Below are 15630 nucleotides of genomic sequence, written 5' to 3'. Positions count from 1 at the left end.
CAGGTTTAACCATTTAAATATCAACTTTTACTAAATGTTTTACATGCAAAAAACTTTTATAACGTTTGACACTACAATTGTAAGTTATATATGCACATGTAAAATAAAAAGACCCCAGATGGAGCCTTGTGGTACTCCATATTCAAACATGCAAACGTGTGGACAAACAAAGCTCAGTGCAGTGTTTATTCTCTTAATTTTACCTTATTCTTTTTTTGTATTTTACTAGCCAAAGCAATAAAATTTTATGTTTACAATTCTCTGCACTATTTTTTTTACATTATGCTGCAGAACTTCCGTGTGAGAAATATAAAAGTATCCTGCCCCACTTGCAAGAACTAATAATTAGTTCTGCAGCAAGAAGGCTAACCCACTTCCCCTGCTGTGTTCTGTTTTACACAGGAAGCTGTCGGGACTTATTTTAAGATTTGTGTCAAATTTCATTAGAAACATGTCAGTATATGCATGCAACTTTTTTTTTTTTTTACCCAAAAGTATCTCGCTTTCACTTAAAATATTAAAAGAGAATCAAGAAAACTATTGAATTGAATGTGTTTTTGACTATTTTAGTGAATTGATGACCTCCAGAATGTTTTTTTTTTTTTAAATGGTCATGGAGAAAGGACAAATTCGCTCTCCAACTCATCTTTATCAACCTCCAACAAGAATGTCTCTGTGTGTGAAACTCTTCGGTAAATGTTTGAATTAGGATTACTAAACAATCCCCTCACTGGGCTATTTTGTGTGATCACTCATGTGGAATTTTGGAATTTGGGGTGGGAGTCATTAGAACGATCTGGTGCACATCTAATATGCAGCGCTTGAACCACACAAACTCCCATCTTTGTTTAGATTTGGAGCAGCTGAAAATGCGTTCTCTCTCTAAAGTGCATTGTTTGATTTGATTCAGAGCTGCTCTGGGCTGACCGTCTGCTGCATGTGTTTTATCAACAGTGGGCCTCTAGAGGAACATCTCCCGGTTACTGTAGTCAGGAGTGAGTCTGCAAGGAAGCTCCTCAGTTAGCCACCTGCGTTTTATAAGGTATTGCAAGCACCCAAGCTTTAAAATATATATGTTTTATGCAGACATAAAAGCTCTGGAGAGGATCAGTGCAGTGGTGGATTCAACAAACAGCACATTGTCTGACCTTTGGCTGGGTAGGTAGATAAGTCACATCTCCACCTCCCTGTTCTGCCTTTCCTCAGTCATGCATTGTGACCGTCCTCTATCCATGACAATAAAGGCAAGGCTTTGGATTCTACTGATTCTGAGATAAGAGAAACTGCTGTGTAGGTGGAGCTATAAAAGTCAAGTGGGAGGGTGAGAAAAACAAAGGTTGCACATGCGAAGAGTGAAGTCAGAGTCCAGCAGACGGAGAAGCATACGAAGGGTTTTTTTAGAGAGGCTGAGTCACTCAGAAGAAAGGAAGTGCGATAGTCAGGCCAGGAAATGACTTTGTAATTTATTTGTTGTTCTGGTTATAGACTCAAACAAACATGAATGGCGAGGGCGGCCAAAAGCTTTATGTGTCAACCTTCAAGATGCACATCAAGTCACCGAGTCGTCTTGGAACCATCGAATCCAGGATCCCGCTCAAATGCCCAGAAACAGGTAAGACCAGGACAACAAGCTGGAACCGAAATATTGGAAGGAAAGTTAGAAACAGCTTTTGGTTTAGAGCCACTAAAATAAATTCAGTTAAAGATTGTTTACTGAGTTTGTTGCTCCAAAAGTTAATATCCGCAGTTGTTTGTTGGGATTCATTGAATTGTTTTTCTTTAAATTAGTTTCATTAGAAACACTTAAGTTATTCCAACTCGAGGACAATTTATTTTAATTTTAAATCAATCTAATTCCACTAATATCTGTGGAAAGTCTTTGAAGCTGCAAATAAAAATAAGAAAAATGAAACCTTAAATTGTCAGAAAATATCTTTTTTAAATAAGTAAAGCTGTTTTATGATTCAGTAGAGTTATATAAAACTTAAGGAAGGAGGAAATGAAACGCAGAAGACTTTCTTCAGCTTAAAAAACATAACTTAAAACACTGAGTCAGGTCATCACTACACTCAAAATTCAATAACAAAATAATAGTTTTAGCTTTTCTTTTTTTTACTACCCACAAAATTTCCTTTTCTGCTTTGCAACAACAACAACCGCCTGCAATTATATGTGGGAGTGAAAGTAAAATTCTTTGGAAAATCAATCCACGGATGACAGCTAATAAAAGTCAAAAGAATTTTGCTTCAGGCAGAACTCAAAACACCTTCATGATAAATTATTCAAAAAAGTAACAAACAGCCGTAATTATAGTGTCAGATTTAAAAAATCAATATTTGAGCTTCTGTGGACTAAAAGTCGCCTTCCTTCTGAATCCTTTTTGCAGAGTCTCGTTTAAAAAGCTCCGAGCCCCCGGTCTTCGTACGGCCCTTGGAGGACTGCTGTGTGGACGAAGGAAGTGACATCGTGGTCAGAGGCGTCCTCAAAGGGAGTCAACCCGTCAAAGTGATGTGGCTGCACAACGGTGAGCAGGTTTACACAGTTAAACATTCACCTTGGAAAAGGATTTGGAATCAGAACTTTTTGGGTTGTTTACTAAAGTTACAACTTTTTCCCCACAACTTCTTATGAGGCCTACTTCTCTTATTTATTGTTGGAACCATTCCCATCAGATTCAGAAGTGGGGGTCTTTAGAGTAAACTTGGTAGGAGGATGATGCAGGAGGCTGGAGAGGTATCGTGGTGTCTTCCCAGTGGAGCTTTGTGAACGAGAAGAAGCCAGATATGAAATAATTTGGCATGAAAGGAGGACCAACCAATCAGTTAACATTCCCAGTAGTGTTTTAATTATAATTATGAAGTTTTAAACCAAAATCCAACAATATAAATGTCATAAAAAGCGATTTTTCATGTTGATCTGAAGCCTCTGTTTCCAAAATCTCCTCAGATGGGGCGTGGCTTTTGGAGCTGAGCTAAGTAGCCCCGCCCCTGATTATGATAGCTGTGTCTTGCTAGCGTAAATCTTCACCGCTGCTACATAAAAACGTCCAGCCGTATCGTTTAGACAGCGATTTTAAAGGAGAAATACTCAGAAAGGCAAAAACAAAATAATTTCTTATTATTTGTTCTCTTTCATAAGAAAAATGCAGCACAGGCATGTTAATAACTCCACAAAAATATTATTTTTTTTTATCAAAGGGGGACTTTAAAGAAACTATGTACATGAAAATTACAGTTTTTTTCTTTATATTGGCTAAAAATGGCATAATCATGATAAAAAAGACCACTTGGAACACTTAAAGATGATTGGAATGGGTCTATAAAACCAGTTTTGTCTCATCTAGCTGCAAGTTCTATTGACCGCTCAAAAACAGTTGAAAAAACTACTTTAAACTTTAAAAAAACTAACCTTGTTTGGAAAAAACTTGCCCAAACAGGTGATCCCAGTAGTGTAGCCACTGTTATGGTTAGTTTTTATATTACAAGATGCAGATTTACAGGTGGAAGCTTTAACGAAGAGAAAGTTAAAATGTGCTGCAGATGCTTGGAGTCAAAATTAAATACTTATGTAAATCCAGACCAAAACAATCCAGCCTGGCAGGAAACGGGGCAGCCGGAGGGCTGGTGGTAGTTCTCTAATTGTCAACAAAGGAAAAAAAAATGACAAAAGTAAAACATTTTTTTAAATAAGTATAGAAGGAGTTAGAAAAATGGCCTTACCAAGACTTTATTTTAAGAGAAAAAATCTGGTCACCAAGACATTGTGTTGGAATCTTTAATCTATGTTCACTGTCATCTCCAACCTCAACCATTGAAAAGTCTATGTGAACATAAATGTGTCTTTCAGTCAAAACTCACATTTATGCGTCACTATGCAAGTTTTTAAGTCCACTTTACGAACAAAATGCGAGACCAATGAACGTGGATTGAAGGTTAAACCAGGCTGAGCTTTATCCAGTCAGATACTCTATCTTGACAGTGATGTATGGATGGCGTCCCTTTTAAGTCATGGAGGTACCAACTGTTAGTCGGACTTGTATAACACCAAGTCTTTCATGTATCGGAATGGAGCTCCGAAAGAAAAAGCCTGGAACAAGATTTGAGAGATTGACACCAAACCTCTTTTAACTGTAGGTAGTGGAAAAAAAGTGAAAAAGTACAAACAGAAGAAGAGGCCCCTCCCTGCTTGTCCAGTGTGAATGCAATGGGCTAAACCAGCGGTCTGCAACCTGCAGCTCCAGAACCACATGAGGCTCTTTTATCTCTCCATGGTGGCTCTTTGGCCAAACATAAAATAAGTCAGGGAGACTGATGACTCAGCAGCTCCCCCAAAACTAGAAAACAAATAAACAAATACTTTTTTTTAAAAAATGAATCAAGGGGCTTTTTACTTACTTTCTTAAGATTCAGATTTCTGTGTGGAAGCTACCAACAACATGAAGTAATACAGGAAGTGGGAAAAGTATTTCGGGTCAAAAGATAAGAAAGTGATGCAATTCAGCAAGAATTTCATCCAAAGCCAAGAATCGATCATAGATTAAAAAAATAAATAAATATGCACATCAATAACTTTCCTTTTTTCTCTTTTGTTGACAGGTGAACCAGCCCATTTTGGGAAAGCTTCCTTTGACGGCAAAGAGGTGAAATTCATTGTGAGAGAATGTCTGCCTGAGGATGCTGGAGCCTATACGTGCCTGGTGGAAAACAGCGCGGGGAAAACGTCCTGCAGCGCTGCTGTATGCATCAGAGGTGAGCAACACACTATTCTAGAAATATCTTTAGAAATCAATAGCTCATGAATTCATTTTTTTTTCTGTTCCTTGTCTAAAATGCAGACTTTGAAACTAAATATGGTGGTTTGAAGTTCCCCGTTTCATCTAAAAGCGTCGTGGAAAATGGGAAGTCATCACCGACTTGCAAAGATGAGTTGCAGAAATTCAAAGGATCCTCTGTAAGCCCCGACAGCCAGAGCCCAGTGTCGTCACCGAGAGGTATTAGGATTAAAATGACTTAAAATATATATTTTTAACCCTTTTATGTTTGATTATTTACTGTAATTTTTTTTTAAATTGTTAGATTAATAATCGTTTCACAAAAGGTATAAATCGATTTAGCACACAAAGCTAAAGTCCGCTAGCTTGATGCTAACATTCAATGGAATTTCCCATAGGACGGCTAATGCTAATGTTCGGTTGACCAAATTAAAATCTTTATTTACTTACAGGCATTCATTTTTCAAACTCTTTTAAAGAAATAATTTTTAAAGTAACTATTTGTGGTCTAAAACTTTGTTTTTTTCCCTCATACTGTTGTCTTCTTCTTGAATTAAGTGTACTTCTATAGCGCGATCGCCACCTAGTGGCCAAACTGAAACATCCTCCAGGAGAAGAAACACTGTTTACAAAGTTAATGATCTGAATATATTTGTTAGAACTTCTCCTTTAGATAATCTATGCAACACTGTATGATATTAACATTTACATTTATATTAACATTAACAAATTTATTAATACATTTTACAATATGTGAACTGTATTAGGTTAATATAAATATATTAAAATTAAATAATATATTTTAAATGTATTTCTAAACAAATATGTATAAATTTGTAAACTTAAAATTTAATTGAACTGAATAATCGATAAAAAACTGAATTTAATCGAATCGTTTCTGTAAATTATAACAGATACCCAGCCCCAGTCACCAGCAACACCTCAGGTGTTAAAGGGTTAACTTCAGTTCAACACATTATTAGTTTTTACAATTCTTCAAACATGTCCTTTACTTTCTAAAAGGAAACAGACTTCCTGTCCTTGTTTGATTGGCTGTCGTGCGACAGGCATACCAATCAGTCAAGACTTCCACACAATGCAGCCTTCCGAAACACCCACAACAGTTCACAGTTTCAAGTAAACACCATGTAGGGAAGTGGACATTGCACATAACAGTGCAGCCTGAAGACTGATAGCCATAGCTGGAGTGGAGACACACCTTTATCCCATATCTGCTGCCAAAACCTACCTGCTCTTCATCTGTTTCTGCAGAAGTCATCCCAAAGAAGAGAGCCAACTCTGCAACAGGTGAGGGAAACTGGATAAATTTTCACCCCTATAAAAAACTCAGTTACTTTCTTACTGTCACACTTCCTTGTGTTTTTTTTTCTAAAGAATCTGTTTAAATGTGTTTGTTTTATTAATACTTAAAAAAAACGCTGATCTACTTACTAGAACTATAATTCTAGTTTTTTAGGTTTTATTCTTAATTAAAGGTTGTTTGGGCTGTTGGAACATTCTGGAAAACCTGTCTCAGGGTGTGGGCTGTAAGAACAAAAGATGTCAAAGCTGTTTTATTTACTCCTTCTACGTCACACTTCCTTTTTGTCTTTTAATCGTTTTTGTCTCCTAACTTGGACGTGGATGTACAAAGGTAAAAGAATTTAGCCTCTAAAGTACTTTAAGCCCAGCTTTATCAGATTGGCCACATTCAAATTTGCCATCTTGATGTTGAGGTATTTGAATATTGATAGAAGAAACTGCCTGGAAGACTCAAACATGGGGCCTGATAAGCCATGTATGCATATCTGGTGGTTTCAAAATAAGAGCAGGTTGACTATTTGTACATTTAAAGGCAGCTCAAGAGCTGGCTTGTTTCTAATTGAGATAATTACTTTATGCCACAGTTTCATTAAAAAAATAAGGGAGTTGTATTCTGGGTTTTATAATAATGAATTCCACATGCAGTCCACATGCACACACTAGTTTCATGTGAGGTTTCAGGACATGTCCCAACAAACTTTAGGAGCAAAACACGTTGATTTGTCTTCGCAGGCCCTGTATTACATTTCGAAAATCCACCACAGCAACTGGAGGTGAAGGTGGGGCAAAGTGCCAAGCTGTCGTGTTGTTTCAGAGGAAGCGCTCCTGTCGCATCCTGCTGGATCAGAAACAAAGAAGAGGTGGGAGGACTTCAAAGCAAACTAGAAAAGTTGCATTATCTGCAATAATGCTAGTGTGAATGATTTTTCCTGAAAGTAGTAGCTGAAGAGGTTGAAAGTTTTTGCAAAAAGTTGTGGCGTAATTCACTTTAATTGCTAAAGGGATTTGCTGAAAATGCAAAAACTATTTGCATAATGTTAAATTTGCTACAAGACTGGAAATTTCATTAAAGAACTATAAAAGAGCGCTGAAGTTGACCTAAATTTCCTGAAAAAAATGTGATAAAATTGCTTTAAAATCCCTAATATATGCTAATTTTGCAAAAATATTTAGTGTGCTGCTTAAATATTAGCTAAACTCCAAATTAGCCCCAAAAGCTAGCGTGTTGCTTAAATCCTAGCTAAAGTCCAAAATACCCAAAAGCTCCTCAATAAGCTAAATTTGTCAACGTTAGCCTGTTGCTAGACTTTAAATTAGCATAAAAAAAATCTCGGTAGATGCCAAATTAGCCAATAAACAAAAAAGTTAGCTCATTGCTTAAATCCTAGCTAAAGTCCAAAATAGCCAAAAGCTCCTCAGTAAACTAAATTAGTCAAAAACGTTAGCCTGTAGCTAAAATAGAAGCTAAGCTTTAAATTGGCATACAAAACCTCAGTAGATGCCAAATTAGCCATAAAAATGCTAGCACATTGCTTAAATACTAGCTAAACTCCAAAGCAGCCCAAAATTCCTCAGTAAACTAAATTAGTCAAAAACATTAGCCTGTTGCTAAAATAGAAGATAAACTCTAAATTAGCATGTAAAACCTTCAGTAGATAACAAATTAGCCAAAACTTTAGCATGCTGCTAAAATATTAGCTAAACTCCAAATTAGCATAAAAAAACCTCAGTAGATGCACAGTTAGCCCAAAAAAGCTAGCACTTAGCTTAAATACTTGCTAAACTGCCCAAAATTCCTCAATAAACCAAATTAGTCAAAAACATTAGCCCGTTGCTAAACTAGAAGATAAACTCTGAATTAGCCTATAAAAACCTTGGTAGATAACTAATTAGCCAAAAGCATTAGCAAGTTGCTACAATAATAGTTAAACTCCAAATTAGCATAAAAACAAATCTCACTAGATGTCAAATTAGCCAAACAAAGATAGCACATAGCTAAACTCCAAAACTGCATCAAATTCATTAGCAAACTAAATCAGCTAAAAATGTTAGCCTGTTGCTACAATAGATGCTAAACTTTAAATTGAGCTTAAAAAAAAAAACATTAGAAAAAAAATTAGCCAAAACATTAGCATGTTGCTAAAATATTAGTTAGGCTAAACTCCACATTTTTTTAAACTTACTATTAAAAAAAGCATAGGCCATGAATATATTTAAAGGCTTGTTGCTAATCTACTTAAAATTTTGATATATAATATATATATAATATCAACTTTTTTGGTCTCAAAAATATATATTTTTTCCCCTTTTCTTTTGGTTAACAGGTTGTGGACGGTCCAGATCTGTGGATAGAAAACACAGATCAGAGCACCACCTTAGTTATAGCCAAAGCTGAGCCGCAGCACACGGGCCGCTACACTGTGGTTCTGAAGGACCGCAAAAGCTCAGCTCAACACACGCTTACCCTCGCTGTCATTGGTAAGATCCAGCAGAGTGAAGAAAAAGTGAAGCATTTTCTTGAATTCTCCTAAAAGATATGCTCCCATCAGAGAGACCTGAGCCCCCCGCTTCGTGCCCGGTGGTCTCCCTCGTCTCCGAGTCCAGTCTGGTGCTGTCCTGGTCGGGCCCTTGTTACGACGGCGGCAGTGCCATCTTGGGTTATGTGGTTGAGGTGAAGAACCAGGGATGTGCTGAGGACTGGATCGAGCTCACTGACCAGTGTAAGAGCACTTCGTACAGAGTGTGCTCCGGGCTTCAGCCGAAACACGAGTACTGCTTCCGAGTGAGGGCCTTAAACGCTGCGGGGGTGAGCGAACCCAGCCCGGTTTCACCAGCGGTTAGGATGGAACAGAAAGGTGAGGTGGCATGGTTCAGGAAGCAGTGAAATCTGAAATAAAAACAAACATTTATCTTTTTTTATTTTTTTTGCTTAAGATCATAAGAAGCCAGAAGATGCTATTCTGGAGTATACATGTGTCAAGATAGACTCAACCCATAAAGTCACCGATCACTACATTTTGCAAGAGAAGTTGGGAATGTGAGTATCTGTTTTCACACATTTATTTCCTTCAGTTGCAGCCAAAGGGGATTTTCGTCTCACTGGGGGCAAGAAAGTATAGGGAAGAGAAATGTCTTTCAAGAAAAGGAATTACTGTCATTGCAAAACGAGCAAGTACAGACATGGATCGGATTGTTCAGTTCTGAAAGTAAAAGTAAAAAAGGAGCAAGCCTGTTTTTTAAACTCTGATTAACCTCTTCTTATCAATATAGATAAGTATTTGTTAAAGGGCTTATATCTTTCAGAGTAAATTATATCCCTATATATGATCATACATTAACTTTGGCAACCCAAAAAACTAGTTATTTATAAAATATGAGTTGTTTTTGTGAACTTTTTCCAGAAGTAGGACGCCTCGATCTCTGAGGCCCCGCCTTTCGCTCCTTGTAGGTACCGCCCATTTAATGATGTCATCCTAGAGCCGGCCTCCGCAGCATGTCTGCGTTTTCTCACTCCTAACTCGTCTTATGCGGACGGTTCTTCTTATGTTGTATGGTTCGGGCCTCCTCCATGTCACCTTTTGACGTTTTGGGTGTCCCCAACGCTTTGCTTTTTGACGTGCCAGCTGTTCCCATTAAATCGGATCCCCAACCTCCGGGCCACGAACCGGTACAAGTCTGAGGGCTGTTTCACACTAGGCCACAGACACTAATCAGGGGTTAACAAACCCTCGGGACGCAGACCTGTACCCTAACCTGGTACCCGTATGGATGTATGGTTCTGTCTCACCTCTGCGTCCCTTTTTGGCATTTTGGGTGTCCCCAACTCTTTGCTTTTTGACGTGCCTGCTGTTCCCATTAAGTCAGGGATCCCCAACCTCCGGGCTACGAGCCGGTACCAGTCCAAGGGCTGTTTGGTATCGGGCCACAGACACTAATCAGGGGTCCCCAACCCTTGGGACACAGACCTGTTCCATAACTTGGTACCCGTATGGACGTATGGTTCTGGCTCCCTGTGAGTCCCTTTTTGTCATTTTAAGTGTCCCAAACTCGTCACTTTTTGATGTGCCAGCTGTTCCCATTAAATCAGGGGTCCCCAACCTCCGGGCCACGAACCGGTACCAGTCCGAGGGCTGTTTCCCACTAGGCCACAGTTACTAACCAGGGGTCCCCAACCCTCAGGACGCAGACCTGTACCCTAACCTGGTACCGGTAAGGACGTATGTTTCTGGCTCCCTGTGCGTCCTTTTTTGACGCTTTGGGTGTCCCAAACTCATCACTTTTTGACGTGCCGGCTGTTCCTATTAAGTCAGGGATCCCCAACTCCGGGCTACGAACCGGTACCAGTCCGAGGGCTGTTTGGTATCGGGCCACAGACACTAATGAGGGGTCCCCAACCCTCAGAACGCAGACCTGTACCCTCACCTGGTACCGGTATGGACATATGGTTCTGGCTCCCTGTGCGTCCCTTTTTGGCATGTTGGGTGTCCCAAACTCATCACTTTTTGACATGCTGGCTGTTCCCATTAAATCAGGGGTTCCCAACCTCCGGGCTACGAACTGGTACCAGTCTGAGGGCTGTTTCGCACTAGGCCACAGACACTAATCAGGGGTCCCCAACCCTCAGGATGCAGACCTGTACCCTCACCTGGTTCCAGGTATGGACGTATGGTTCTGGCTCCCTGTGCATCCCTTTTTGGCATTTTGGGTGTCCCAAACTCATCACTTTTTGACGTGCTGGCTGTTCCCATTAAATCAGGGATCCCCAACCTCTGGGACATGTACTCCAAGCCGTAAACCTAACCGGTTACCGGTACCCTAACCCAGTTACGTGTCAGATTCCAAGGCAGTTACCGCGTCTGATACTGTGTCCCGAGGGATGGTGGATGTAATTGGAACAGCTAGCACATCAAAAAACGACGAGTTGGGGACACCCAAAATGTCAAAAAGTGACGTGGAGGAGGCCAGAACAATACGACCAGATATGACGAGTTGGGAGTAAGAATGTGTAGGCGTTTCGCCCATGAAAACAAAAAAAAAAAAATCAGATTTTTTGCAAAAATGGATTGAGTTTTTAAAATGAAAACATATTAGCTCTGGGTAGAAAATGGGGGGTTTTGTGTTAGCCGGGGGGGAGGTGGCTACACATTATTCTCACTGGTCTACATCACATCGTGATAACTCGCTTGTTTTTGTGGGTTTGAAGGGGCTGGTGCTCGGAGAGAAGGTTTTTAGAGGAATACTCAGACGCGTGAATGGATCAAGATATTGTTTTGGGGATATTTTTGATCATAAATTAACCTCATATTGCACTTAATAGCTCAAAAAAGTTGATTTTGCATGATAGAATTAATTCTTTAGAAGGTGGCTCCTGATTTGCGACACAAGACATTCTATTTTGGGGGTTTTTAACATGTTTTTGTGGCATTTTTCGGATGATCGAGGACATATTTTAAGAAAATTAAGCTAAAAATAGCATGCTTGAGGATTTCTGTATTCAAATAGTTGTGAATCAGGATCAGACCAAAGATGAAGTTTGAAAAGAACGTATTTATTCTAATGAACTATTAACACTAGAAAACAACAAATGTTTTATGGTTTAGCTAAATATCGCATAATCATGATGAATTGACCACTGGAAACGTTTTTATAAAAGATCTAAATCTTAATTGACCTCTGGCTTTCTCAGGGGCAAATTTGGTCTGGTGTTCAAGCTAACCCACAAAGAGACGGGACACGTGTGCGCTGGAAAGTTCTACAAAGGACGCCGCGCTGCAGAAAGAGAGGCGGCACGCCGAGAGATCGAGCTGATGAACCACCTCCATCATCCCAAGCTTGTTCAGTGTTTGGCCGCTTATGACCACAAGCCTGAGATGGTCATGGTTATGGAATTGTAAGTGTCCCATCCTAAATTCTGACAATTTCTCCATGCGTGTTCATAAGTTCGGCTGATTCTCTTTTCTTTTCGGCAGTATCCCAGGCGGGGAATTGTTTGAGCGTATTGTCGATGACAACTTTGAGCACACGGAGCTGGCCAGCGTGCGCTACATGCAGCAGATCCTGGAGGGGGTCGCCTACATTCATCAGCAGAAAATTGTTCACCTGGACCTCAAGCCTGAAAACATTGTGTGTGTCGACACCGATGGCCACTCCATAAAGATCATTGACTTTGGATTAGCTAGCAAGATCGGTAAGTTTTGTTTTTGGAGCCAATCTGATGCTACGCTCACGCCGGGCATGTGATGTGAATTCAGGCGTTGAACGCAGGTTCTTGAACCACTGGACTCTCACTACCCCATACTAGCTACAGTTGGAACATGCGTTGTGAATGTATGAAGCGGTGCAAATCTCACAGATTTTTCTGCAAAGCCTTTTCTTTCATGCTTTTCCAAGATAAGAAAGACATTTGGCACTTATGTGAATCAAACAGGACGCCATCCACACATCTCTATTAAATCAGAGTCCCTGATTGGTCAAAGTTTAATTAGTTTAACTTCAATAGATGCACGTTTTGTACATAAAGCTCGAAAATTGACTTAAAAACATTCGTAGCAATACATAAACTCGAAAATTTTGATTGTAGGAGTCCAAAACTCACATTTTCACTGACTTTTCATTGAAAATATTTGCTAGAATGTGAGTGCGAGCATGTCAAAATTGCAATGTCTCTTCACCAGATGACAAGACTCCTCTGAAGGTGTTGCACGGGACTCCGGAGTTTGTAGCACCTGAAGTTATCAACTACGAGCCCGTGTACTTGGCCACTGACATGTGGAGTGTTGGGGTCATCTGCTACATCTTGTAAGTCACTCTTTTGTCCTTTAGAGCAAGGGTCCCCAAACTACGGCCCGCGGGCCGGATCCGGCCCTCCTACACATTTAGCCCGGCCCCCAAACTGTTTTGGCTAAATCAAACATTTTAGGCTAATTTGGAGTTTAGCTAATATTTTAGCTTCATGCTAGCTGTTTTGGCTAATTTAGTTTTTTTTAAGCTAATTTGGCATTTAGCTAATATTTTAGCTTTATGCTAACTGTTTTGGCTAATTTAGACATTTTTCCAGTTTTTTAGGCTAATATTTTAGCTTCATGCTAGCTTTTGGCTAAATGAGACATTTTTCCAGTTTTTAGGCTAATTTGAAGTTTAGCTAATATTTTAGCTCCATGCTAGCTGTTTTGGCTAAATTTGAAATGTTTCCAATTTTTTAGGTTAATTTGGCATTTAGCTAATATTTCAGTTACATGCTAGCTGTTTTTGGCTAATTTAGTTTTTTTTAAGCTAATTTGGCATTTAGCTAATATTTTAGCTTATGCTAACTATTTTGGCTAATTTAGACATTTTTCCAGTTTTTTAGGCTAATTTGAAGTTTAGCTAATATTTTAGCTTCATGCTAGCTGTTTTGGCTAAATTTGAAATGTTTACATTTTTTTAGGCTAATTTGGCATTTAGCTAATATTTTAGCTTTATGCTAACTGTTTTGGCTAATTTCGACATTTTTCAATTTTTTATGGATAATTTGGCATTTAGCTAATATTTCAGCTACATGCTAGTTTTTTTTGGCTAGTTTAGGCTTTTTTCAGTGTTTTAAGCTAATTTGAAGTTTAGTCAATATTTTAGCTTGATGTTAGCTGTTTTGACAAAGATAGACATTTTCCCAATTTTTTAGGCTAATTTGGCATTTATCTAATATTCAGCAACATGCTAGCTGTTTTGGCTAATTTTGGCTTTTTTCAGTATTTTAGGCTAATTTGGCACTTTGCAAATATTTTAGCAAGCTATCAGCTTCAGTGTTTTTAGCTATCAATGAAAGCATCTTCAGCAGGTAATGCTGTATATCCAGTTTTTAAAAGTATTATCATTATTTTTTCTGTGAAGATTACAGAAATGAATTATTTAAAATTTTGCTATGTGTGGCTTTCTGGAAAACCATAAATCTTTACGTTTAAGCTGTGATTGTGACACTGTTTCTGTTAACCTACAAACCGACCCCGTTCCTCCAATCAGTGAAGAAAACAGTTATGTGGCCATCACAAGAAAAAGTTTAGTGTTGCAATTACTGAGAAAAGTCATTAATATAGTTAAAAGGTTGCCATCACTCCTTTGCAAGCACAAAAAATGCTCATTGTTTGTATTTAATTCAAGCAAACTTTTAAATCTTTTAAGGAAATTAAATGATAAATGAAATTTTTACTAAAAATCTGAAATCTGCTATATGTTAAAAAAAAATAGCATGAAGGCTAGATTTTTTTAGAATGATCAAAGATTAATGTAGCTCCCCTTGATTTTTAGTAATTTTCTTTACTTGCTTCTTGACACTTACTTTTTGCTGTCGGCATTCTGGTTTTTTAATTTTGTTTCCAAAAAGCAAAAACCACATAGCATTTGATTCTTTAAGCCCCTTTTTGGAAATTTCCTCATGCTTTTTTTTCTGCTCGATGTCATAAAAACTTTGTGTTTCTTTGTGTCTCAAAGACATTATATCCGTGTTAGTTTTTATGTGTTTGTGTCATCCATATATCAGGAATGTGTTTTTAATTTGCACACAAAAGTTAATGTGTGTCGCATCAGATTAGTCATTGCTTTGTGGTTTTTGTGTTTTACTTTATCTAGATTTCCTGTCAGTCAAAAACACCTTTTAAATGAAGCTCGTTTGTGCCACCTAGTGGCCACATGTCTAAATTGCAAATGTTTTCGCTCTAATTCTGCGTCCAGGCTGAGTGGAGAGTCTCCTTTTCAAGGAGACAGTGATGCAGAGACTCTTGCTCTGGTCACGTCGGCTCAGTGGGAGTTCGATGAAGAGAGCTTTAGCGATATAACCGAAGAGGCCAAAAGTTTCATCAGCTCTCTGCTTGTCAAAGTCCCCAGGTGAGAATTTAGGCACAACACTTCCTCCAGACGTCTGCCTGGATCAGCCGCTCACACTTGTCTGTTTCAGTGTTTTTCCACCAGTGTGCCGCGAGAAATGTTCAGGTGTGCCGTGGGAAATTATTCATTTTCACTGATCTAAAAACATTTTATATCACCAGGAGATCAGCTATGTTTTCATCCAAACAGGCTCTGATAAAACACTAGTAAAGAATATGAAAGACCATAAAATACTTTTTCTTAGTGTTTATTTGATTCCAATTAAGACTTTTTGATAAGAATCAAACTCAGACTTTGATAAGTCCCTCCGACAGTATGGGGTCAAATGAGGATCAGCTTAAAGTGAACAAAAAAAACAGATGGAAAAACTTGAAAAATAGATATTGTAACTGAAAAAAAATGAAAATTTGAAAACAAGACATTGTAAATAAAAAAACACTTTCTATCACTTTAAGTTTCAAAAAGAAACTGAAAATTTCAAAAAAAAATGTAAAATTAGAAAAAAAAATTTGAAAACTACACATGAAAAAATTACTGATTGAAAACAAATTATCCATTAATAACAGCTGCTTTGTCTATATTTGATTCAAATAAAGACTTTTTGATAAGAATGACAGTCCCTCCAACTGTATAGGGTCAAATCAGGATCAGCTTAAAGAAACAGATTAAAAACTTGA

At 38.4% G+C, this 15630-nt stretch overlaps 1 protein-coding gene and 1 long non-coding RNA gene across 3 annotated transcripts in view; one reads left to right on the top strand and one right to left on the bottom strand.

Annotated features, from left to right (window-relative positions):
- Positions 1–269: 269 nt before the first annotated feature.
- LOC118599044 lies at positions 270–6830 on the bottom strand. Its single transcript, XR_004948319.1, has 2 exons — positions 6021–6830; positions 270–1631 (listed from the first exon to the last, which is right to left on the bottom strand). It is a non-coding gene; the product is annotated as an uncharacterized LOC118599044 (long non-coding RNA).
- Positions 947–15630, top strand: part of mylk5 (myosin, light chain kinase 5) — a gene marked incomplete at its 3' end in the record, with an annotated part of 18454 nt that continues 3770 nt past the window's right edge. The window contains 14 exon segments of one of the 2 annotated variants that reach the window (XM_024273026.2): positions 947–1042; positions 1486–1612; positions 2387–2524; positions 4596–4748; positions 4835–4990; positions 6044–6079; positions 6827–6954; positions 8419–8572; positions 8644–8949; positions 9029–9131; positions 11781–11984; positions 12064–12281; positions 12769–12892; positions 14801–14953. In XM_024273026.2, the coding sequence (XP_024128794.1) occupies positions 1498–1612; positions 2387–2524; positions 4596–4748; positions 4835–4990; positions 6044–6079; positions 6827–6954; positions 8419–8572; positions 8644–8949; positions 9029–9131; positions 11781–11984; positions 12064–12281; positions 12769–12892; positions 14801–14953 (1988 nt within the window). 2 annotated transcript variants of the gene reach the window in all.

The sequence above is a fragment of the Oryzias melastigma genome, linkage group LG8, assembly GCF_002922805.2.
Source record: "Oryzias melastigma strain HK-1 linkage group LG8, ASM292280v2, whole genome shotgun sequence".
NCBI lineage: Eukaryota > Metazoa > Chordata > Actinopteri > Beloniformes > Adrianichthyidae > Oryzias > Oryzias melastigma.
Note: the sequence above shows the minus strand (reverse complement) of the source record. Positions and strands in the feature narration are given on the sequence as shown.